General features: G+C 39.5%; 1 protein-coding gene across 1 annotated transcript; it reads right to left on the minus strand.

Annotated features, from left to right (window-relative positions):
• Positions 1-26,863, minus strand: LOC110472157 (cytosolic phospholipase A2 epsilon). Its single transcript, XM_031505017.3, has 20 exons — positions 25,941-26,863; positions 23,976-24,048; positions 16,509-16,645; positions 16,081-16,212; positions 15,679-15,719; positions 14,814-14,856; positions 14,185-14,248; positions 12,674-12,834; positions 12,367-12,459; positions 11,708-11,745; positions 10,888-11,044; positions 10,288-10,424; positions 9,619-9,841; positions 8,364-8,478; positions 7,543-7,680; positions 6,595-6,702; positions 5,313-5,504; positions 4,681-4,847; positions 3,101-3,284; positions 1-2,311 (listed from the first exon to the last, which is right to left on the minus strand). Exons 1-20 carry the CDS (start codon positions 25,965-25,967, stop codon positions 2,076-2,078), a joined length of 2,466 nt encoding a protein of 821 aa, XP_031360877.3. The 5' UTR covers positions 25,968-26,863; the 3' UTR covers positions 1-2,075.
• Positions 26,864-27,270: the final 407 nt, after the last annotated feature.

Below are 27,270 nucleotides of genomic sequence, written 5' to 3' on the forward strand. Positions count from 1 at the left end.
GCTGGTGGGGTAGCACCAGCCAGCAATCAAACCCCAAATAAACACCCCCTCTCCCCCCGGCATCCAGTAAGGCAGGGACAAAAGAAGAGATTTATGGGTTGAGATAACAATTTACTGAAAGCAAAAAACAGTGGGATAAGAAACACACGGTAACAGCAGAAATATTAATAACAAAAGTATACAAAAAGAGGTGTTTTAGCCAACAAAAAATGTGTTCACTAGCTCAACTTAGTACAAGGAAGGAAAAGGATGGGCCAATCTCTAGGCCTCTGTCGCCTCTCCTATCCAAGGGTTCTCTCTGCAGGAATTCCCTCCACAGAAGTGCTGCAGGGCATGGAGCAGGAGAGAGCCCGTCCCAGACATTGGCTGTCAAGTGCCTCTGCTTGAAGAAAATCTAATAGTAGTGCCAGAACTGGCACTTGGGACAAAAGTAATGCGAACATATGAGACACCATGCCAGTGGCTGGAAAGCTACCTTTTCTGGTTTCCTTCAGATCATCTGAGATTTTAGGGTGCATCACAGATTCTGAGATGGGACATACAAAAGGTAAAGCGGGCTGTACAAGACATCTACAGAGAGCTGTTTCCATTGTCTCAGGAATACTTGTTTTCTAACCAGTATGAGGCTGGTAAAATCAGGAAGGAGCAGGTGTTCACCACCACTGAAAAAGCTCACAGGCAAAATCAGAGTATCTAATCCTGACAAAAATATTTCCAACAAAGAAAAACAGTTGAGAATTGAAACTGCACCAGAGTTCCTCAGAGCCTGCAGAATTTACAAAGCTGCTGAAATGCCCAGAACTTTGCAGTCATGGGAAGACTTTGACAAATATAATTATATCCTCCTTGGCAGGCATTAAGGAGTCTGTCACAATACCCATTTTGACAGTTCAGGAACCTTAGTTTGAGTTCATGAGTGGCTGCTCAAACAAAACAATGAGCAGGATTTTAGAATATAAGGCAGAAATTACCTATGTATCTTGTTGGAAAATTTGCGGAAAGAAGATACTCTTATATAGCTCTTGCCTACTTATTTAGGCTCTGAGGGACTCCTGTAAGGCTCATCTTGGCTGACCCTTGACATACTCCTAGATGCCAGCATCTGTCCTTCCTTCACAATGCTTTTTTATGTAAAACCAGTAAAAACCATCTTCTTAACCAGCTCCAGATCTCTCTCTCCAGTTACCACTAAGGAAGAATTCACCAGAAACACTCTCTCTCCTGGACCTTTCTTGGCCTTAAGTGTATTTCTGTTCTGTTCATTGTGATGCAGTGAACAGAAAATTGGCATCTTACTGCATGTCTCCAGTGCTCAATTACCATACCTCCTGCAATTCCCTTCACATGCTCTCTGATTCTGTAATAGTTCAATACACTGTACTGAACAAGCTCCAGATGATGCTGGAGCAAAATTGCATTTCAGGGAGATAACTGCAGAACATATATGTGATCTGGGACAGGACACAGTCTACTGTGAGGAAATAGCAGTAGTCCTTCAAAACAAATTTTTAAAGTTTGATTTAATTTCTCAGAATAGACGATCAAAGACCTAAATGGCCACTGATCCATATCTCTGTTGTCCAACACAAATTTGAAAAATTAACCATCCTTCATAAAATATTTATTTCACAACAATTCATGACCAAAAAGAAGCACCTGGGAAAAAACCCTTTAAAGCTAGAAGGCAATTTCATTCAGCTTATTAAAACTAAGTAAAATGTTTTAAATTTATATGGACAATCTTTGGTGTCTGAAGAGGGCTTTATGGTTTTACTATTAATAGTCCAATAAAATGCTAAAATATTTTGTGTATGAAAAATATTAGCAACTAGCCACCAAGAGTTTGCAGACAAGGAGAGCTAATGCTATTTCCCTATCACACACAGCTGAATCTTCATCTTTTGAACATCACAGTGAGATGGTATTAACAACAGAAACTGCTAAGTTTAATACCACAATTCTGGATAAGATTGAGAAGGTTACTTAGAAAGCTATGGCCCCTGTCAAAATAGTGAAGTATTTATCACATGTATGCTGTCTCAGTAAATGCTTAGTAAGGAACAGGGAAAAGCTGTTCAAGCAGAGGGCTGTGCCTGTGAGGACTGGCTCAGGGCTTGTTTCTTCCGTGCCACAGCCATGCGCAAGGCCTGAAGAATCATGTTCTCATTGTTCATTATGTTGTAATTAGCCAGCTTCAGAAGCTTGTTGAAATCTTCTGTTTTCAGCGAGACCTCCCTGGTTGAGTATGGAGAGGAGAAACTGGAGATATCAACTTTGCCCTGTTCCATTTCAGCAGCAGTACGTAACATGCCTGTCAAGGGAAAAGAAGGAATGTGTTTGAATAGTCCCACAGAAATACCATACTTTGATAGGTCAATAATAACTTGGAGAGATCATAAATGCAATTACTATGAAGCTAAGTGCAGTGCTGTGATCTCTGAGACGTCTGGGCAAAGCCTATTGGAATAAAACAAGTGTCATTTCCTCTGCAATCAGCACCATCTACTGGCCAGCTCATGGAGCATCATTTTGTGTGGTCACCACCGCTCAAGGCTGACCAGAACACCAAAGGAATAAAGGTATGCGGGACAGGAGGAAGCAGAATATTAGTTGGCTTGGAAATAATTTTAAAAGGAAACTCTCCATCTCAAATACAATTCCAGAAGGATACTTTATATATGATTGCTTTGATATTCCAGCATATTTAATGGCCTAAATAGAAGGCACCATGGCCCTTCACAGAACCATTCTATACTGTGATTCTCACCTAGATCGAAGTGTCATAAAACCACACATAATTTGAAAAATATATTTTGGTCTATTCACTAAAGTAAACTCTCAGAAATTACAAGAGATCAGTTTCCATTCCTCTAACTGAGGAACACATTTCTTCTATTTCCTGAATTCCACCAAGACACAAGTAAAAATATGCACAAGATTTCATCAGATTTTGAAAACAGTTTGAATCATCCCATTTTGCAATCTATTCACTAGTTTGAGCAAGCAAACAGAGGGAGGCTCTATTGGGTTGAGGGAAAAACACCAAGGGAGTGGGAATTTTTCTTGAGTCAATAAAGTTACCTGGGTACTCTTAACTTACCAGGTGCTACATATCTCTGAAAAGTGTCATTCACTAATGGAAAATAAAGCAGCAGAGGAGCTCCTGGGGTGTCTGCACCATCGAACATGTAGCACTCTTTCAGGTTATTCTCATCATCCGTCAGTCCAATGCAGGGAAATGGAATTTCCTGCTCTGCAAAGTATTTGCAAGCCTGTTCCAAGGGCTGGTCAACAGCAGCAGCACAAGGAATAGAAAAGATAGCAAAGATCAGACTGCTGCCAAAGCCCAGCAGTTCATGCAAAGTGACACAAAACAGACTGAGAGTCAGACAGCAGAAATAATGTGGACACCTGCAGCCCCAAAGACTGCTTTCCAGTTGCCTGAGGAACCATTTGTAAATAGTCTTCCAGGAAAATACCTAATATCAAGATGGCAAAGAGAGTTTAAACCTGTACATCTCTAAAATGAGAATATAATGTAGAAACAGAACAGATAAATTAAAATCATGTTATAGACCATTAATTAAATGAGAACTGAGTGAGATAAAATATGGCTCTAAGCAAAACTAAATTTGCAGTCTAATACAGTAGGATTCCCAGTCCCATTATCTATTTATATAGCAGGATAACTTGTGAGTTGACCTCAATAAACTTTAGCAGGTTTTTAAGACCAATCTACCCATATCTATAACTTTGAATTTTAGAAATAACATGAGATTTTCAAATAACATGCTCTAGACTTCAAAATACAGCACTACATTCATCAGAAAACCCAATTGTGGTGACCAACTTTGTTAAAATATCTAACAAAAAAGTACCACCTCATTTTGAATTATATCCAAAAGATTTCAGACTACAAGAAAGATATATAGTTTAAGATATCATTTCTGCTGCAGCACAAATACAAGTATTTTTCATGTGAAATTGCATCATTGAAATGTCTTCCCTTGAAAAACTGACAGAGCCTTAACCACTGAACTTTGTGCTTTTTGGTTTGTCCCTCAGGGACAGGTTTCCAATTACAAGTCTGGTTTATATTTTGAAGTCTAAAACTGTCTATTTATGTGGTAAATACTACTTTCAAAATGTATAGAACCATCTTAACCAAATTAGATACCTGCAGGAGCAGTAAATGCATTTGATACCTCACTTCAAGTCCACTATTTAGGGAGAAAAAATGCATTTATTAAAAGAGATAAAAATAGATATGAAGAAACCTATTTCTCACTAGGCTGTTCTTCCTAGAAAATCAACATTAAAATAATTTTTTTTAAAGCATACATTTATAAGCAAAATGCAGATTGAATCACAAAAGTTTCCCAATGATATTTGTGCTGTTAAATATTATATATAAGACTATAATAGACATTGTAGCTAGACTTTCTTAACTTCACTTTGTCTGTCTGTATTTCACTGGTGAAGAACTTAGGCATATTTCAAAAGTAATTTGAGAAAAATGCACATATTTTCCTCTCTAGAAATTTCCATTCTTCTTCTAAGGTTTGAAAACAGCATGTTACTAAATTCCATTAAGTTCCATGCTTCACAACACCCGTTTTAAAGTAGTGGAAAGCAAAGTGAAAGCTGTTGGGAAAGAAAATCAGTTTTGAGACTTCTTACCAATGTCTGTGATCCACCTGTGTAATTTAAGTGTATGATGACATCCACTTTCCGCTCTGGTCTCATAACGGGTGGGTAACTGGTTTCAAAGAAGAAAGCTGCATCCACCAGCTCCAGGTGTTCCGAGTTGCCTCTCAGGTCATTGGGAGAGGTGTCTAGCAAGGTGTCTAAAGAGTGGAAGATTCAGAGCTATTAGCAAACTGCAAAAAGACATATGTCAAGTTAGAAGGCAAAAGGAAGGTGAGCTTCCCTCCCATCCAGGACTTTCCCTTTGCTTTAGGGTAGGTAGCATGCAGCAATCCTAAAGATCCTTCAGCACGTCCACTCACATTTTGTTGTATTTCTAAACCCATGAACTGCACCTAAACTTACACAGATGTTGCATTATATGCAGGGCCCCACCCTAGCAATTTTTATTCCTGTGAGAACTTTGAGTACCCAACAGCTAAATAATTGAACTTTGTCTTACTGAAAAGTGTGAGGAGATCCTTCATTCTCCCTCCTCTCAGTGAGCATGAACAGGTAACCACAAAACCCACACAGTTCTCTTCAGGACATGCAAACATCCCTCGCTAATTCCCAGCTCCTGTGCCTGCCCCAAGGAGATACATAGGCAGGAGAGCCATCCACACCTTTCCATTTTGTGAAATGTTCATCCTGGATGTACTCGTTGTGCATCTGGAAGCCCCTTAGGAAGTTGTGGTACTTGGAGACAGCAGGGCGATCCGTCAGGATGTCCCGGAGCGTTGTGGAGAGGCCGCTCGTAGGAGTGAAAACGCATGTAGCCATCTCATACGGCTTCTCAGGCAGGTCTGGTTGTTCCTCTGGAGATATACAACATAAATGGCATGAAATTTAATTATAATCAGAATTAAACAGAGGCAAGACACAAAGAGGAACAATGGTCAATGGGTCTTCTATAATCGTGTTGACAGCTCAGCATTGCATTGTTTTCCTTATGATCTGCTGTGAGATCCAGTTAATTTCACGACAAAAGTATAAACTCATGTTTTCTAAACTCTGTTGGTTACCCATGATGAAAATAATATTTTTCTCATAAAACAGTATGATTTTGATACACACTGAAGTAATTCACTTTTCCAAGCAAACACCAAACAGGGAAAATAATTTTGCTATTACATTTTAAGGAATTACTGCTTTTAGATTCCATGTAGGTTAAATATTACATTTAAAGCTGATTTTGAAAACCAAAGAAAAATTTCAGCATTTTACTTTCAAATTAAATACTTTACTTTTAAAAAGCTAGGTTGGTTCAGTTGTGGACACCTGAATTCCACAAATCTTGCACATTATTTATATAAACTCTAACATAAGACTTTGGGGTTTTTTTATGAAAATACAGTTCACAGAAATGTGGCCCAAGTCTGTTTACTGGTTTTGCTTGAATTTTGCTATGAAGATGCTCATGAGTATTTCCAAGGAATGGTCTTTCAGTATGGAGCTGCTTTTCTAAGCTGGTAAAAGCTCCAACACATTGACCTTGTTTGACACCTACTAAGTTTCAATTTAGCCAGATTTTGAGGGAGGGATGTTCTATGCAGGGGAAGGAGTATTGAAACAAACAATCAAGCTTTTCCTGGCTAACAAATAGATGACATGAGCCTTTGGCACAAGTATTTCCCTGCCTTTTAAGGACAACTCTTCAGACCACCATATGTGTCCATCCCTATCTCCTTTATATCAAGGCCTGTCTGATGGTGCCTTTCCTTCTTGTCACAGTCTCACTGTTTAAGCAAAGCACTGACTATTCAGTAAAATCAAATAACTTCATTTTTCTGGTATGTCCCATACCCAGAGACTGAGACAAACAGGATGACAGAAAAGCTCAACAAATGGGAAATGTGAGTGCAGTTACCATAGCAGAGAGGTCTGCAAGAAGGTATTTTCATTTACCTATTTTGGTCACTTTGTCTTGGGTCCACCTGTTCCAGAAGTCTTCTGAATTGTCAGCTGCATGCCAGGCATCCAAGAGATTTTTGGAGAAGATACTACTCCACATTCCTAGAAAGTGGGAGAGGTATAATAAGCAATGCAGACGTAAACACAAGTTCTTTTAAAGCTGCCTTCTGCTCCTTTCCCAACTCTTCTCTAACTTGTTCAAATTTATATCCAATTTTTGCATGAGCTCAGACATCTATTTCAGTAGTAGACTCCAAAGACAAACCTATCTAGGCAAACTTATTTCAGAAAAAAATTCCAAGTCTTTTCCCTCTCACCATGTTTTACCTGGAACATTTTTTTTTTAAATTTTGTAGTCAGTTTTCATATTTCTATTTTCATTTCCTTTTTCCAATAAATATTTTCAGCCAGCTCCTTCTCTGATTCTCCTCTTTCTCACTCCACTGATTTCTTTTCAATATTTTATTTGGCTTCCAGAGAGTATCATTGATTTCCAGCTTTGAAAAGTTTTTGCAAGGTACAGGAAATAATGATGCCTCAAAAGCACTCACAAAGGTACATGACAACTTATTTGCCATTTTAGTTTATTTTTATCTTAGACCAAATGATAAAACCACCTTTGCTGGCAAGGGCAGTTGAATGAGTCTCAGGATACATAGAATCATAGAATATCCTGGGTTTGAAGAGATATGCAAGGATCATCAAGCCAACTCCTATCCTTGCCCAGGACAACTCCAAGAATCACATCTTGTGCCTGAAAACATTGTCCAAACTCTTTTTGAGCTCAGGCAGGCTTCGTGCTGTAACCACTTCCCTGGGGAGCATGTCAGCTGACTCACTCTGTGCCTCTGCTGCCTCATGCTAACAGGTTCCTGGGCACAAATTCCTGAATCATTAATGTTTCCATTAAAATCTTGTCACTCCCCCAGGTTGCTGAGTTACCTTGCATGAAGCAGATTCGTGACTCAGGGAGTTTCTTCATCAGGCGACCCATGAAGAACTCGCTGCCAAAATCCTCCGCACGAATGAAGGCGCCATATTTCAGGAAGCCCACCTCGTATGGTGTGAACTCCACCCACTCTGCCAACACATGCACCAAGGTTAGCTTTACTATAGAAAACAGCCCAGTTGCCAGGTTTGGAATAAGCCTCTCAGACATTGGCTCTCACAAGAAAACTGGCTTAGCATGTGTCCTGAGCAAACCCTGTCAACAGCCACTGCTGAACCAGCTATCACACTGTCCCCAGGTTTGTGAAAGAACTATGTCAGGGCTGGAGAAAATTCAAATTCTTCTTTTTATTTAGTGTGTGCAAAGTTTTCTCATGGAAGGTGGACTAGAACTCGCATTGACTTCTATTGCCTTTAGCCAGCTATGAGAAACAGAGTAACAGAATGGTTTGGATGGGAAGGGACTTTAAAGATCATCTAGTTCCCATCATGGACCAAAACATATACTCAGCAAACTCAAAGCTCTAGTGAATCACTGTCTTGAAGAATTCATATAATTTCTGAGACTTTGTCACAGAATTATGTTGTGTTATTAGTCTTAAGTTAATACCTGAAAATACACATGCCAAGAGAGCTTACAAAATACTCAACTCTTGACGCATATCATGTGCCTGCTCAGTTACTCTTTATATTTGTGAACGCTGCTTTTCAGGGCTTGGAGTGAGAATTTAAAACAATTCATGATTGTTTACTGTATCCCCACAGTGTATCTCCCTGGGTGAAAATATAGCTCTTTTTCACAACTGAAACATTACCTCTGAAATCTTTGGTGGCAACTTTGTCCTTGACATTAAGGGCAAGGTAGATGGGCAGTGGGTTCTGACCTTGGTTCACTGCCTGACGTTGATCAGAAAGTCTGTGGTGGCTTTTCTGGATTTGAAAAAGAAAAAAAAAAAAAGCAGAGTTAGCTTATAACTAGTTCCTTAAAAACATCAGCTTATAAAGACTAAGACATCATTTTCCTGAATTTGCTCCTAAATTTATTTCCATGTGCTTGATAACAGAGGACAAGAAAGCAGGAACAATTTCTGTTAAACTAACTGGCCATGTTCAGCTTTGAGTATACCATGACAGCAGTGAATAATTTCACATTCTGTTCTAGCTTTGTATGGTTAAATGTAATTTAGAATATACAGCATATCTGAGTAATTAAGAGTTCTTCAAGGCAGCATGTTAATGATCCATCTAATCAAGATTTCTTTTTTTAAATACTATATTGAAAGTTAAAATCCACAGAGGAAAAGTTCTTGAGCTGTACAATACTATCAACTTATACACAAAATAGAGGTTTTGAATATACTTCAGCCAAATTAAATTCTAACGAATTTTGCTATGTAGCACTTAGGCTGGAAACACTGTGTGAAATATGTTATGAAATGAGAGTATTTATCTGTTTTGTCTAGACAAAAATAAACCATGTTTACAGAATTTGGAAATAAAATAGCTTTTTTTCCAGCTATCATCTGCCTGGAGAAAGTTCAGAAAGTTTTTGCTTGTAACATTACAATAAAATTAGAAATTGAAGATCCTGAGAGATCAAATTCAAAGTAGCTGAAGGGCACCCACTGCAGCTAATATATCACATCAGCTCTGGATCTATATACTTGCTTATTACTAAGTCACAAACTGCTGAACATAATGGATACATCTGCAGTACATTTAAATTAAGAGTGCAGCTTGTGCAAACATTGCAGTAGAGGAGAGATAAATGCAAAGGGCCATAAAAAACACCTAAGGACCTTAAAAATTTCTTGCACAGCTGTAGTGTTAATCAGCATTTTGCTTACTTTAGAGCTAGTCTGAGCATTTCTGGTACATTCAATCACACTTCAGGTTCCAATAGTAGACATACTACTGTCTCCAAGTTATTAATGTAAATAAGTGGTGTTCTGCCTATGCACCAAGTACAGTGTTACTGACCAGGTGCCTCTTCCTAGGGCTCTAGTTTCTTGTAATGGTTGTAAATATTAAGTCAAGAACTTTATGAGAAAAAAGATATATAGACATTACCCCATCATTTAACATGGCTTCAATCATGAGCCCCCACAGATCAATAAAAGATGTTTTATGTCCTGCTTGGGTCCTTTGGCTCAGCTCTCTGTAATAATTCCTCAGACTTTTCAAGGAAAAAGCCCCCATCTTGCACTTGGCTGCTTGCTTCCGTGCTTCAATAATTACTTCCCCAAGATCTTTACGTGACCAATCAGCATCTTCATATAGCTTTGTCATTGTCCTGCAAAGAGGAAACATGATGGAACAAGGAGAAATTAACAAGATGCTTTTGAAACTCAGAAACCCTGTAGTTTTGGATGCATATCATCTTATGTTTTAGTTACTCTTCTCTTTGAATTTACTTTGAGCAGAAATGAAATCTAAAGGCAGATAGGCAAAAATCACAATCTGAGATGCAACACAACAGCTGTCAATGTTGTTTCTGTCAAACAGTAAATAACAATAAAAGAATATTTTTCATAGGATTAAGGATGTTTACATTTCAAAAAAAGTCTCTTCTCTTGGTTAGGGATAGGTCATGATGCACAATAATTTTTTCATAGAAGACTCAGCCCAAAGATGGAAGCAATAACTCCATTAATCACCTTTACCCTTTCTGAATTCGAGAGAGAACAGAGGCTTTTCTTAACACAGCAAGATCCAAACAGTATAAAAATGACTTCTCACCATGTTGTGCCAGATGAACCACTAATGTATGAAACACAATCCAGAACACGCAACTTTTGGAGACCCAAAATGCTGCCATACATGGCAGTGAGTGCTCTTATGCCACACCCTGCTGTTGTCACAGCCACTATAGGCACCTGTTTGACACAAAAAAGAGCAGAAAGCATAGATAAAAGAGTGGCATTAAGGCACAGATAATGTCAAAATATTACAGAAATGCAAAAGTAGCATCCAGACACTAGTAAGATGAAACACAGAAACTAAGAGATGAAGAAACATTTTTCTATATGTATATCCCAGTGGAACATACTAGGTCTTGGCACTTCAGACAGGATTTTTAAGAAACAAAGACCAAATTATTGGTTTGAAATGCCTTCAAATAATTCACTTGTAAGCTGAATGAAAACACAGATTTTTCTCATCTAAATAAGACAGTTGAACTCTCCAGCTGAGATCACACTGGTGGCAAAGTGCCCTGGAGGATGAGCTGATGTTAATACTCACTCCTTATCCAGATGGAGGTAAAAAAATCATCCCTCATCTCCAGGCTTGAGGGAAAAGAGAGAGAAAAATCCCCCAAAAGTGCCCTTAACTAGTTACCTCATGCTCTTGCAGATCTTCCTCCAGATGAAGAACATCCTTTAGTGCAGCAGCAACTACCTTCCTTCGGTTTTGCAGGAAATTCTGTTCATCTGTGCAGAGGTCAAACCCCAGGCGGGCATCAAGGTTTCTTGGTCTGAAACACAGACCCTGAGTCCTGAGACCAGGACACAGGTATTGTTGTACTATTAGTCGCTGTGGACAGCTCCAGCTGTGCTTGTGTGTGTTTACAGACAGGTTTGTAGACAGTATAATAAATGGGGAAAAAACAACACCACAGACAGGCCTCTGCTAATTTCTGTAGCTGGAAATGAGAATGCAAATAGGAAGGCAGAGCAAATCATGACACACTGTCCATTATTGTATCTACTACAGACTTCTGATTTTATTTGCTCATATAATTAATTTTTAAAGTTTCAGTAGTGCTGCCATGCATCCTGTAACTAGATAACCACTGTCAACAGGCACTGCAGCTGTGAGATTAGGGAAACAGCTACTTATACCTTGAAGCTATTTTGTTTGTATAATTAAGAAATGTGATTTCTTTGTGGAGCTGCCTTCTCAATTTCTGTTCATAACAGTGCACACAAATCATGACCTGTTGCTGAGATGCACTAGCAGCTTGGAAATTTGCAGGACAGGGGACCCATGATTTAATATGCCATCAATTAAAAAGGAGAACCTCACAAATAAAATCCTACAACCCATAATGAACTCACATATCTGCTCCCATCTGAGCCTGCATTAACCCCTGCTGATTTCAAATGAGCTGTGTGTAGGAGCAGATGCCTCACAGTTACAGAATCAGGTCCTCACTTACCATTCATTTGCCTTTGTGTACAAGTCAATTGTCCTGTCCTGAAAATTGCAATACAAACAGTGTAAGCATGCTGAGGTTGTTACTCCTGCACCTCCCTCCCCCACTCCATCTAGGGCCTGAGTTTCACTATCTTTGAATTCAGCAATGTGGCTGGATAATCTGGGCAGCAATGATCTGGACTGGGAGAGACCTTCACAAGTTCCAGCACAGTCTGGGTTGAATAAAAGTAAGCCGTTCACCCAAGTTAGATGGGCTTAGGGCCCCTCAGCTTCTCATAGTTTAACATTTATTATTTGGGAAGGTTATTGAAAGTTGGGCATCTAAACCATATCTACTTTATCTTCTACTTCAGGCATTTGCTTTGCAAATATAAGTCCTAATTGTCATACTGTTAGGGTGCATACTATGTTGATGAACAGACATATTTGATATGTCCTGAGGAAGCTAGTTTAAACTCAAAACAGGGCATGCCTGGATCTACTGGAAAACAAAAGAAAAAGTAACTATTGTATAGTTGCAGAGCAACTGTCATTCATATCTTACGCCACAGTGTAAATGTCTCATATTTGACAAGAACTGAATCACTAGCTCTAAGACTAATCATCCACCAAACTGAATGCCTGTTGAGCTGTTTTCTGTTAAGAAAGACTTGTTCTCACCTCTCCTATTGCTATTTTCTCTTGTATAGGAAGCGAGTTCAGAGGTATAGTCACAGATTCGTTCATATCCCTTTCATTTTGACTTGATATAGACTGGAAAAAGGGGTAAGACAAAAAATAAACAAGTTACCAATTCTACAGAAAAAAAATAAAAGGAGAGAAAAAAGGTAAAAGCAGTCTCCCCTGTCTCGCATACACGCACTAACCAATTCCCAGCACACACAGATCTGCACACACAGATCTGCACACACACTCAGGTCTTAGAGGTCCCCAGTGGAAGAGCTACGTGTTAGTGGTGCCCACATACCCTGCTGAGCCGCCTGCGCCGCGGCAGAGCCACAGTGAGCGCTGACTGGTTGTACTTGATGTAGTGGAACCTGGCCGGGGACGTCGGGCACAGGCAGGAGCTCAGCGTGTGCAGCTGGGTTCCTTCATATGACCCGTCCACAGTTAGTGCAAACTTTCTCTCTGAAACAAAGGTGTTCAAACTTAAGCTCTTAAAAAAATGTGGATAATTTGTTTACACAGTAATGTAATATGTTTTCCTGAAGTAACAACATCAATTTGATATCCAAGTTATAGGAATAATAAATAGACTGATTTGTCTGAGGGTTTCAGTTTTAGAGATGGTGTACAGAACGTGTCATATAGCGACTGTTGCTATAGCACCACTGCACTTAGAAATATACATGATGGCAGAGGCTGCAGCTCTGTTCATTAGGTGATGATTCACAGCCAATATTGGTTTGGGGGGACACTCTCTTCTGAAAGTCTGAAATGTGCAAAATACCTTATTATTACACCAGAATAATGTTTGAGTATTACATACTGTCTTATTGCTGAGATACTTTGAAAATTTTGGAATTTTGGGAGAAACACTTTTGTATGAGACCACAATTCTCTTTGGTATCAGTTAAATCTTAGTCCCTCTATCATGCTTCTCTTTCCTTCAACCTGTAATATTTCTTTTGAAATACGTCTAGGACTTAAAAAATAATATCTGGTGGTTTTTTCCTTTCATGCAAAAGCATCTGATATGTCTGTTGAAGTAATAAAATATGGCCTTTATGTAAAAAGATATCAACCCACAAGGTTCAAGGTGAAATATATTCTGTAAAGCTACACACTCCAAAGGTTATAGTCAGCCTTCAAATGAATTATCTCACTTAAACATTCTCAGTCACATCTGGCAAACTTTTTCTCTGAGCTCAACTGGATCATCCAGGTGCTTAAGCAGTGTGCTGGATTGGGGTCAACATGAGATGTCAGAAGAAGGTACTTTAAAAATTGCGTAGGAGGCACACAGTTCTGCAAGTATGGGCTTGACATGGCAGCGATACGCTGCTTTAAGTGTGCAGCAAATGTCTTTGTGTCTTGTGTTTCACCCAGTGGCAAGTCTTATATGGTTGTACCTAAAGAAATTCTATGAAGTTAGGTGGTAAAAGAGGCCCAATTCTCATTCTGCCCATTACTCTGTCCCAGAATCCAGAGACTACAGGAGTTATCTTCAAGTTTAGGACCCAAAAAACCTCAGTTCCTTGCACAACTGCTTTGGAAATTTGTAAATATCTGACAAGACGTCACTGCAGAGGAAAATACTTTGTGGGGAAATTAGACTATGTGCTCATGTCACCAAATTCAGGAAAAATCTGTGTATTTTTGATCAACTACAACCACCTCCACAGGCCAGTGGCATCAGTGAGATTTAGTCTTGCATCCTAATTAATTTTAAAAGCAGCATGCTCAAGTGTAAAATACTGAGTACTTCTGCCATTAAGTGGCAACCTGATTTGCTCCCTAAGTCAGTGAAAGGCTCACCCATAGTGTCCTTCCTCAGCCTCCCGTCGTTCACCTGCACATCCAAACAGGAAACCTCACGAGACTGTAAGAGACAACCAGGGCAAGAGACAAAGGTGTTCACTGTCAGCAGAGCTTGACCTCATCCACTGGACACATGCCCGCAGGGCCATGGGAGAGATGGTGCCAGCCTGTAAACCCACTACCAGGTCTAGGGAGATGGGATTGGACTTCCCCATGGGAAACAGCAGAATGCATAGAGATGAGGAAAGAGAAGGAATCTGCTCGCTCTGCCTGCAGGAGCGGCCCTGCAAGGGCCTGAGGGAGGATCAGCCACAGGAGAAGGCTCTCCAAACAGGGTGCCCAGCTCTCCCTAGGTAGAGGGAGGGATGCCATACCCCTGAGCCCAGCTCACTTAAGGCAGAGGTGAGCACTGGCAGCAGGTCAGTGTCTTCACCACATTAACCTCTCCCAGCACTAGTCAATAGCTGGGACCATGTGAATAAGCCAATGCCAGCACCAGCTTTAGGCTGTGTGTGTTGGTCTTGGTCAATGCCTCCATGCCACCACAATGGCCTGGTACCTTTAACACCAGCTTTGCAACAAGCATTCCTATACAGAAGGGGAAAGTATTATGAAATAAAAATTACCACTAGAACTCCATTAGTAATAATGTTTTCAGGAGGATCTGGACTGAAAGACAAAATGCAAAACAATCAATTCAAAACCAGGACATTCTTATTTTTCTTTTTTTATGACTCTTCTTTAAGCATTATTTCATTATCTTTTAAAGATAAAGTCCATCTTTGGACAGGCAACATAGATAAACAGAATCAGAAATTCCACATGCATATTCAATCCAGTTTGCTTCTCACAGGTTAGAGTCTGAATTTTGCAACATTTGTGGACATCCAAACAGAGGAATTCCTCACTGTATTAGAGAGAATAATTTTCTGACACACTGAAGACAATTTACACAGAGATGGCATAATGACGCTGTTGGCCAAAATTGTTCAGTTCAAACCTGTAGAATTAGAGCTAAAAAGCTGCTGAATTCATCCAACACGCCATAAAAAAAAAAAGGGGGGGGGGGGAATTGTCATTTGTCTTAAAAATCACCAGCACTAGGACTGATCTACATGTTTTTCTCTCCATTAACCATACAGTCAGCAAAGAAACACAGAAAAAAACTTGTTATGACAGAGCAAACATCTAGAACCCCACAGTAAAGAACAAGAGGAGAAACTTAAAACTTCCTCCTATGTAGAATGTGCTTTTCAGCTTGATGAACAGCTGCCATCAGGGCAGCTTGCTTCTATGTGTGTCTGGATGCCCAGCGTAGATGCATGCATACCATGCACCATCATGCATTCTTTCTACATTAAACATTCTACCCAAAGTTACCTTCTGTTTTATGCAGATGTTGGCAGTGTTAGGGGACTCCAAGTGTGAACTGATTTGTAGCAGTACCCTTGTGTTTCCATTTTACCCCTCCAGCTATTTCATCTTACACACCTGCTCTCCATTGTGAATTCAACCTCCAACTCCTCTTTTCCCTGCAAAAGAAAATTAATTCAGTCACCACATCTTGGTCTCCTGGAGAGAGATATCCTACAGGAATCTATTCCCTTCAGGGGTCTCTATAAACCAGTGTCCACCTGTTGTTTCACATGCCACAAACCTAATTTTCTTCATGTTTTATCTGTTATACTTCTAGTATCACATACTCCTAGCATCTTCTCTACTAATTTAGCAGACTCCTAATGTAGACCTTGCAGGACACGTGGAATCCATACTGCAGGGCCTCTTGGTGGCTGCTCCCCCCTGCTCTCTCTTGGCATGCTCTCCACACAAGCAGGTGAGAACCTGACCACACCCTCTTTGCTTTGTCCTTGAATCCTTAAATTTTATTCATACCTGTGGATTCAGCTGGAAACTTAGCTGAATGTTTTCTCCAAGCTGGATTTTGGAGACATCAAAGAAAACAGTCAGGAGATGGTCATCTTCAGTTACTTTGTCCTCATCACAAACTTTAAGCTCCAGAATGTTCTGGGAAAAAAAAATAAATATGAAAGGTTTAACAAATGTAACATGCTACAGATATTTCATTTTAGGAGAAGAACCTTGGGGAAGAATGACAAAATGGAAATATTGCAGTTGCTCTCTGTGTATTCTATTGACTATGCAGGCAGATACACAGTCTTATCAAACCATCAAACCTAAATAAGTACAGTAAGAGTGTGAATACTTCACAAGGGATCTCAGAAGGACTTGCAGAGTTGAAGGACTATACAGTATGCTTGATATCTGCTAAGAATAGCTGTTGAAGGTGTCTGCACGCTTACCTTAACCTGGCTCTGAATCGTGAAGTGGAAGGTCTCGTTCCATGTCGGATTCTTGCTGTTCTGGACAGTCTTGGTGCGGAAATGCTGCACTGAAGCTGTTGGCAGGCTCAGGCTCACATAGCAATCAGATTGACTTACTGTTGAAGACAAGGAAAGCAGGAAAGCAATGGTCCAATGCAACAATCTAGTCCCCTGTAAGGTGGGCATTTTTAAGCTCTGTACATAAAGCACTACACAGAATTCTGGCCTGGCACTAGCTAAGGTACCATCAAGCTGCTGCTAGAAAACCATCTTGCTTTACTATTGTAAAACACTGTCAGGGTGGCGTTCTTGAGAACTACTTTTTTACAAGTCCTGGGGGAAAAAAAAATCAAAATACTCAACTGTGTTGCTGAAGAGCTATCCATACACATAGGGGCACATACAGATTGTGGCCTCACAGGGCTGGCCACCATGGACATTAGCAGCTGTGACAGGGGCTGCACATGGACAGAGCCCAGCTCCTACACATTGGACTTCCACATGTAAGCATGAACATGCCTTTATATGTCTAGAGTAGGTCTGGCTTTAAGTTCTGTCTTTTCTACTTTATGAGTATCCTTTCCTAGGACCTCTGGCTGCAGAGGAGGAAAGAGCTTGTTGCATTCAAGGTTCCCATGAAGACAAACTTCTGTCACAGAAGGCACATCTTCTACCAAGGCACATGATTTCAGTTTGCTTTCTTCCCTTATGAAAGTCACAAAAGGAAACAGCAACAGAGATTTTCAAGAAAATATAAGAAAAAAAATCTAAGAAAAGAAGATTTCTTAGGCAACAGGTATTGCTTAATGTCACTATTTTCACCTGCATCTCTGTGCCTCAGCCAGAGTGGCAAAGATATTTGCAATACTTCATGTACAGGTGGAAGCTTGTCTGTTCTTCACAGCATGGAGCAAGCTGACATTGCTTCTTTGTACAAAATTGTATTGCTCTGCTGTTTCCATTTGAGGCATGTACAGTTTGTAAAGTTCACCCATTTATTTTAATGTTTCCAGATGTAGGGAAGACAGATTTAGTGTTTTTTTCCTTTCTCAACTGAAGTGGCCAGTTGTAAATTGTGACTTCCCACCTGAACTCCATGTAGGAGCTTTTAGTAGGAAGGAGTGGTTAGTAGCAGTCTGCAGAGCTTGCATCACAACAAGCACTTTCTTTCTGAGGTCAGAATAATCTACTGGCAAATATATTTGTCATCATTATTAGGAAATAAAAAAGCAAGCATGAATCACTAGAGTAACGATCTTGTGGACCCACACTCAAAAGTCAGGGATGGTCACCCTACAGAACATGATCTCTTAGTTAGGGATGACAACTTATGCAAGTGCCAAAGAATAGCATGGGGAGCATTGCCATAAATGCCAATCCCATTAGTAGAATTATATTTCCTCTTTTTTTGATGCCACATACTCAAGCATTCCTGCCATCACACAGCAGACACACCTTCATCTGAATAGGCCTAAGTCTTGTCACACTTAGTTTTACTGGCAGACTTGACTTTGGGAAACACAAAATAATTTACTTGACCCGTTATTGACTCCCCACGTGCAACTCAAGAATTAAAAAAATTGGCCTTTTTCTTCTCTTGATTTCTCTGAGGCTTAAGTAATCTTTTCTGTGTAAGTCTGAATGAAAGAAGAGTTTTTTGACTGAAGAAGAGTGATAAAATGGTTTTCATATATATTAAGCTATATGATTTCTTAAAAAAAAATTAAAATACATAGAAATCAGCTGAGCTTCTAACAATTCTAACAGCTCCAAAAATTCTATGTGTGTAAGGAAATGTCCTTACAAAAATCTTTTTTGGTTTTTGGGAAGCCCAGACTGATATTAGCACAGATTGCTATTGGCTCTTGTCACCACTAGGAGAAGGATCAGAAGAATCCAAATGGGTAAGTCTATGGGCGAACCAAAGTTTATTTTGTTGACATTTCCCAATTAGTAACACATGCTCTGACTTAGTAACACACGCTCTGACTTCATCTGTTGCAAAGAACACAGCAGTATTTTGAAACTCCATCAATTAATTATTTTTTGTCTGTAAGCAGTCACTGTCTGCTACCGCACTGTATCATCCACCTTTGAGAAATAAGTACCTGTCAGATAGCAGAGCTGTGACTTCTCATTTAGATCTCTGACTTTCTCTGGGAGACTTCTGACAGCCACTAGACAAGCGTGCTTCCCTCTTCCCATCTGCAAAATGTGTTTGGTGATGCCCTTTGCACTTCAGAATTGTCCTCTGTAACCTAATTCCCTTTTGTTTTTAAATTATTTTCCAGGTGTTAAGAGGGAGGCATTTAAAAGACCCAGGAACCTTTCTTACACATCTTGGATACTTCAGGCTGGTGTTCTGCCTGACCACCTCCAGGTGTAACCAGGTGTGTGAGAAATGGCACTCCACAGCCTATCCTGTGCCCTGCCTGGTGGGTCCCACTGCAATATCCCTCTGCCTTTGCATGCACACACACAAGGCTGGCACTGCCAGCCACATGTGAGCAAACCCCCACCACCCTGTAAGTCAGCCTAACCAACGCCCAACTACAGCAGCTAGGCTGTCACAGGACACACACAGCACAGCATCACACCAGTCACCTCTTTGGTCCCTCCCCTCCACCATGACATGGTAACAGCTGTCAAACATGCTTGGGATGGCAGCCATGGTATTCCTGTGGGGCAATATCCGGCCAAAAGCAGGTGTGGCAGCAGGTATTTATGAAACCACAGTCTCCTCGTCCAGTTATTACACTAAGTGTCTAATTATCTTCCAGGATAATAGCAGGCAGGACTGGATCTTAATTGTGCTTTACAATTAGGAAGCATTACAACAACATGACCCATTCTAAAAAACACCATAGCCACAGCCACATGCTGCATCCCAAACAGGAGGACACCTACACATCTGGATCGAGCTGAAATCTCACCTGCCTCATAGAGAGCTCAACTTTAAGCAGGGCTCAACCAAACGTTTTCATTTTAATTCCGTCTAATTTTTTTAATGTTAACAGCTGCAAGCTTCAGCCCACCTGTGATCTGGGCAGAAGCCTCAAACATCCTTCTCTTCATGGACTGCCTTTAGCTCCTCATTCTTTCTGAGAGGTAGATTTTTTTCATGATACTTAAAGTATAGTTTTTTCTCATTGTGCTGAAAAGACCTGAACCAAGAATGCAGTCTCAAACACTGTTTGCCCAGAGCATCTCCTTGACCTGGTCTCCCTGCACATGGATCCAGCCAAGTCACAAAATATAAGCTATCAACACCAGCTGAGAGGAACATTTTTCTTCTTTTTCTTCCACTTCACAGCTGAGTAGGTATCTGGCTGAGGGCAGAGGGACACTGGAGGACAAAATACTAGATAATTTATGTCATTGAAACTTTTAATGCTATCTTTTAAATAAGAATGCAGGCTACTTCTGTGGTCTTCTAGAAGGCAATTTATAGGCAGACTCTCAGAATTTGTTCTGTCCAAGGAGATCAGTTCCTGTCCCCAGGGAGCATTCAGTATTCATCTTCTAATAGGTAAACTTCAAGAAAAAGCTTTCATCTCCCACCCCCACCTTAAGTCTGGGTGGACACCAACAAGTATCCCTAAAACTGTATTTATGTAATCTCATTTACATCCGTCTTTATAACACTCCATTATTGAGATGTTGCTAAACAACCTTCCTTGTTTCTTTATCAGTCCACATCCTCTGATTTTATAATCATATTTCACGCAGCCACCTAGAACAATAGGCTGCTGGTGTGTAGTTGCAACTGTTTAAATGGTGAAGTAATAAATAACAATGAAATAATAACAACACTGCAAGAACAGAACACCAGAGGAAGTCTGCATGTTCCTGCAATAAGTATTGTGGTGGAACACAGTTCCTCAAACAATAATGTATTTTACTGACTATTTTTTTTCCTGGATCTCAAGGGACTTTCACATTAATTGATCTCATATGTGGCAGAATTGTTACTGCAATTCTGTAAAAATGTTTTTGTGAAAATATAAAACATACTTAATAATTTTATAAAATATAATACCCAAATTTGTCTTATATAAAAAAATCCAAAACTTGAAGTTTCCAAAATTAAAAAACATAATATAAAAAAAATCTGTAAAAGGTTGAAAAATGTCATTTTCTTACTAAGAAAATGATGAAGAATATTTTTGACTCTATAGTGGTCAAGGTCCATTTAGCCAAGGGCCCACATCCATTGTTCACTGAGCAGTCTTGGGCATTTTCAGGAAGCAGAGAATGATGGCTTAAAATTTCTGAACTTAATATCCCCATAAAGTAGCTGCTTTCACATTGTTTAACCCGTAACACTCTGCTTCCTTGCTTTTCTATTCGTTAATTCCACTTAAAGATTTCTCTGCAGCATCTTGGTTTTTAGTCCCTTTGTCCACTTTTTTTTTTGTGAAAGACCTTTGGTCTTATCAAGGATGGATATCATGCCTCACATTTATAAATGGGTGTCTAAGGAGAGTATAAGAGAGAAAACATCATTTAATGTACTCTCAGTATTTAAGATACAGAGTCTTCCTGAGCCTACTTTAACTGGATTTTTTTTTTTTTTTTCCTACGAACTTGTCCAGATTCTGCCTGCAACCTGCACAAACTTTGGCATTCATGATCTCCTGCTATGTGGAACTCCCAAGCGGTAAAAGCCATGTCCTTCTGTTTGTCCCAGGGATATAGTGGTTGAGCAGTTGATCTTGAAATTTGCAAAATCTCAGGAGACAAAGCTGTGTACTTAAGGGTGGGTTGGATTGATGCACATGCAGCCTTACCCCATGAGGGAATCAGGATGCTTGTGGAGGACACACCCAAATCTGGGAACTGGCAAGCTATCACAAGTCCAGGAATATCAAGAGGCCCAATGGGCCTGATGAGCTTGTGGGTGTGCTCAGTGAGAAAGGGGAATGTGAAGAGCACAAACAAGGCACTAAATTTACATGTGTTATTAATGATATCAGATATACATTAGTACACAAGTGGAAATTTGTGTTATAAATTACACACTGAGAGATCAGTGGGAAGGGTGCACTAAAATGATTCAGGGTTTATAAAGCAGAAAAAAACTATTTAAATTATCTTAGTTAAAAATACTCCCTTATGCACTGAACTCCTATTTAAGGTCTTTTGCTATCTATTCCATAAGAGATGTTAGTGAAATTTTAAGATTCTCTTGTTATGGATCAATTTCCCATCTCTATTACTTGAAAAACAGAGCAGATAGACCAAAAATAGAGTTAACCTGCAGCACCAGGTTGGGAGACATTTTAAGCACTAGATGAGTATTTAACAAAGGGATTTGAAAACTCTACAGAAACCTAGTGCAAGTTTGGGCACAATTAGCAAGAGATAGAAGAAACCAATTTAAAACATCAAAAATCAGTAATGTGAATCAAAAATAGGTGACACAATCTTGTTCTATCTATAAAATTTTGCAAGAAAGAGAAAGTAATAAAAACAGGGCTGAGAAAAGGAAGAATGAGAAAAAAAACAGTGTTAGGAAAATGATGCAAGTCTACTTTGCTGATGATGGAGGATATGTGCCTCTGAGTTTGTAAGCCTATGTCATGCTAATCTCTAGAGAGCTGTAAAGATGACTGAATAAACTCCACAATAATCCCCTGGTTTTACACAAACCAGGAAAATTTTCTTTGCATTTTTTATCTCAAGACTCCTATTTTGTTGCTTCTCAGTGGAAATCCTATAAAGTTATGGACATTCAATTTGCACTAGCTTTACACTATCAGAAAAGCTAAGCAGAGGTTAAATTAATTTATTTAAACTTTTGAAATATTTTATATGATAAAAAGCCTGTCATTGAACTCTGTGACTTCTGAAAGTCTGGCTGCATAGAAAAATATGTCCTCAAACAGCTTAAAAGCAAATCTTTCTGATAAATACAACTGAAAATTTCCACACTCAGTAAAATTAAATGTTACAGGAAATAAGCAGATGTCAGTCAAAACTAGATTCAACATTTAAATATATAAGCAAGGCAGTGCTCCTTGACTGGTATGATTTTCTTTTCCTACACAATGAACATCCACAACAAATAAAGCATTCACCTTTTGCAAGTGTCTGTCCTGGGCTTGTTGTGCAAAATTTTTTCCCCTCCAAAATCACCTCTGTCAAACAAATTGCTCCTTTAGAAAGCTCTGTGGGGTAGTGGGACATGGCTTGGACTGGGAAGCAGAAAAGGCTGAGCATTTCACTCCCTGTCTCATGCCCTAGAAACTTTCTAGTATTGAATAAGACAGCATCAAAACATAATAAAACTCATCAAGAAAAAAAAAGCCTAAAGATGAAAATGAAAAGCATTGATCTAGATGAGAAAAAGGATGAGAGGAATTTTGATATGCTCATTGTTATACAGATATTTTAATAGAACACAATGATCTAGGGAAATATCTAAGGGTTGCAATTTTTCCACACCTCTTTTTTTCAGCTCAGTGTGCATGTTTGTACATTCAAATGGATTTTAGTTGTAGGAAGGGATTTCTCTCCAGACTATAACTGAGCTTCAAATATTCTTTCCATGCTGTACAAGTAATCTAGTGACAAGGTTTGTATAGATTATTCTTCCCCATACATTCATCAACAATAAAGCATCTTACTGCTCTAGACTAAAAATCAGTGAAAAACTCTTCTTCACATTCCTTTTGGTCTCCTGACAAGCTGTTGCAGAACTTGAAGCAAATAATGTTAGAAAGGTACAAAAATATCTTGTCCTGGATCTTTTTAAGTGAACAACTTCAGCTTGGCCCTGCTCATAGAAACTTTCTGCATTCAGATCTCTCTATGTGTATAAATGAACAGATGAAAGACAATCAGCCCTCTTCTCAGATAGGAGGAGGTGGTTTTCATTCAAGCCATTTTTATAATGTTTTGGAGCTCAGATATTTATGGACCATTAATAAATATTTGCATTACTGTAATTCCTGAACAGTTTGTAAAATAATTTAAGAATACAAAAAGCTAACTGTGAGCCATGCCTATTGCTGAATGAAATTTGATAATCTGTAAGAGATGCCAAGTGTGCAGTCCTGAGCTTACATCAAATATTTTTGAGAGGCCCAGAGTTACATGGGGTGGACATTACTGTAAGAAGGAACAATGGAAAGAAAGTTGTTATTGCAATCTTTCCTGTGAATAAAAGAACATTTATTTGCCGATTCAGATCTGAAATATTTTATGCAATCTGTGCAAACATGTTCTGCATTACAACTGGTGGCTACCCTTCACTGCTATATGGACAAATATATAGGAAAAACAATGTCTTCTAACTGTGTTATCTCATCTTCAGCATAGCAGGATTATACATTTTCTATCTCTCTCCTTTTAAATATAGTCTGTAGTGTTTGTGACACTTGATATATTCAGAGTAGTTTCACAAGCACGAGGATGCTCCAGGGATATAGCAAAGATACTCACACAAGTCTGCTTTCCTGGCATTTTTCATCTGTATGATTTTTACAGTGAGCAAGTTGCATGGAGATGGTTCTGTCTGTTGAACAGCACACAAAATTCATGGGATGAGAATGCAAAAAGGAAGAACAGAAGCATAGTCAGAGATAGAATTGAACTAGTGTTTCAGTTCCAAACAACAAAAACATTTCTGAACTGAGGTTCCTTATTGTGCATTGACTTCTTCCCAGGTTTGTAGCCAGGTATGACCACAGAGCAGACCTCTGACGTCCTCTGTTTTCCATTCTGAGGACACTTGTGGTAAACCTTCAAGCTTGAGGTATCTGACTGTTACAACCCATTCTCACAGAAAGGTGTGATAAAGAACCTTGCTGTGTTATTAATATAGCTGACACACATCTTGGTCTGAGAAAACTCACAGGATGTCATATATATCCATTGTATTTCACAACAAACAGCAAACAATCTAGCAGGGCAGGAATTCGTAATGATATCAGGGTGTAATGATGCTGTGCATCAGTTGATTAATAGCTACATAACTATATTCTTATGTCTGATATAGAGCAGTGCTGGCTTTTAAATAAACGAGGCCCTGGAGAGGGCCTTCTAGAGACCTATCCCAAACTTCTCAGGAGGAGTGAGTGAAAGGCACAATTCTGTAGTTAATTGCCTCTCTGTGAATAATTCAGCTCACTCAATCTTCCTTAAAGCAAAGCTCTGAGGAATGTATCAAAGGAAATATTTGCAGCTTCCTAGTACTTAAAGGGGGCTTATAAACAAGAGGGAGAGTGACTTTTTACACAGCTGGATGACAAGGAGTGGTTTTAAACTAAAAAAGAAGAGATTCAAATCAGATATTAGAAAGAAATTCTTTACTCAAAGGGTGCTGAGGCACTGGAACACGCTGCCTAGAGGAGTTGTGGGTGCCCCATCCCTGGAAGTGGTTCAAGGCCAGGTTGGACGGGGTCTTGAGCAACCTGGGATAGTGGGTGATATCCCTGCTTCTGGGGATGGAGTTGGAGCTGGATGATTTTTAAGATTCCTTCCAACCCAAGCCTTTTTATGATTTTGGAAAACCACCTAAATCTAAAAGTGGTTACCAAAGGACATTTAAGAAACTTGTGAGGAAACAGCTTTGATTTAGTCATCCTCTCATCTTAAACAAGGATCAGAAAAATGTGATAATTAATATGTAGGGGCTGAAATTGAGGTACTTTTTTTCTCTAGATAATTGTCCTTCTTAAAGGAATAAATGGAGGGAAAATTGCACACTTAATGCTCTAAATTACAAAAAAAAACCCAAACCAATCAACAAATAAAAAAAATCCAAAAACCCCAACCAAATAACAAGAAAACCCCATCAAAAATCCCACCAACAATAGAAACACCAGCCCCAAAAATCCTCCAACAAAACCACACCAAAAACCAAGAGGAGAGAGCAAAATTAAGTAGTGATGCATCAAGCACATGTAAGAGACAGTTTATGCACACTACCTACAGAGCAGGGAGTATCACTGCAACAAATACATAGATCAGTATATATAACAGTACATTACCATTCATTCCCTTATGCCCCAAAACTGCCACCATTTTTGCATGCTATCTTTAACATCCCACATAATATTAGTTTCCTTACTTTCCCTACGCATTCATTGACATTAATGATAACTCCTTATTTTTCCTCAGTGTGTTGTTTTGCCTTGCCCAGTTGGGTGGAAGCAAAAAGGTATCTTCTCTTATAAACTGGGAATTTTCAAAATACTAAATTATTACACCAATAAAGTTTTTACATTCTGGAGGCCAAAACACAAAGTAGTCACAAAACCCAGTCAGAAAGGAACCCTGCTTTGCTCAGGACAATTCTCGGAGCTGAAGATAGAAGAGGTGAACCATCCCCTCCTGGAGCAGGTCCCCTCTGCCCCAGGGCAGCCCGCTCAGCTCGTTGCAGAGCCTCCTCTTGCCTTTTCTCACCTGGCTCTTGCTGTAGAACAGCCCCATGGTGGTCCTTTCCCCGTCTGAGCCAGGTGTGAAACGTGCTAGTGGATGTGTCCGAAGGCGTCTCAGGCAGGCAGCTCCGTGCGCTTTAAGCGGCCAGGCGCCGGCAGGCAGGAGTGTGAGCGCCTGACTCAGCGCAGCCTCACCCCGCCACCAGCACCTGAGCAATCCCAGCTCCTCCTCCTCTTCCTCCTCCTCTCTGCCCGCCAGCTGAGTGCGCACCTGCACCGAAGCACCTGGCTCCGGCACTGCAGAAGGAGGGTCTCTGCGGAGTTACAGGGAGATGAAGACTGAAAAGTGATTTTTCCCTTCATGGTTATAGGCACTGAACAAATGCTTTACTCTTTTAAGCATCCTCGTCACTTTTTGAGGAGGCCACAATGATCTTGCCCACAGGTGAGCTGTCAACCTGCAGTCACGTGTGTGGAAGTGACTGGCAGCAGCCAGGGACCATCTGTCCAGGACTTCTTTGGCCAAGGGCATCCAAATAGACCAATGTGCATACAAAAAAAAAGCCTTTTAGTAGCTTTCATTGCTTTTTTGTAGCTTTTCATTGTGTTCTTTGCTTAAAGACACAACTGAAAAAAATTTCGTCATATCCATCTCACCTTCCATTTTGCTCTGTTCAAGTAGCAAATTGTCTTTCAGCTAAGCAGATATTTCAGTGACAAATATTGTATGAAACAATTCCCAAATCACCTGTGCAACCTGTGTTTCCCTTGTAAAGAAAAAGCTTTAAAAGCTCACTTATTTTCTCAAAAATTTTGTTACTTTGTGCATCTGAATTAATATGTTCCTGTGAGCAACCTCTAAGAGGATATATTTGGGAGGATGAAATAAATGTTGAAATCAATGTTAATTACTCCTCATGTTTGCACATACTCTTTATGTCATCACATTTCTAAGACTTCACTGCACAGGACATTATACAGCATGTGAGGTGGTCCCTGCCTCACTGAGGAAATAGACAAAATTACTACACAAGAAATAAAAAAATTTTGTTTCAATTTTGTCTTTTTAAAATCATCCTTGCTATTATAAAAGTTAACAGATCAATCAATTTCAAAATAATCCCATTTCACTTTGCAATTAATTGAGAACCCATTGTTAAAGGTAACTTCAATGACATTATATAATTTGATTTCCTAAAATAGAATATAATTTCCTAAAATAAAACTTTAATACATTCTAACCTAAGAACTAGATCCAACAAATGTCACCCAGGCAAATTTTTAACACATTAAGGATGGGTAACTAGCAGATCACAGAAGCAGCAGTAAAAAGAAGGCAACCCAAAAGGAAAATA

Source organism: Lonchura striata, chromosome 5, assembly GCF_050655825.1.
Source record: "Lonchura striata isolate lonStrDom1 chromosome 5, ASM5065582v1, whole genome shotgun sequence".
In the NCBI taxonomy this organism is placed as follows: Eukaryota; Metazoa; Chordata; class Aves; order Passeriformes; family Estrildidae; genus Lonchura; species Lonchura striata.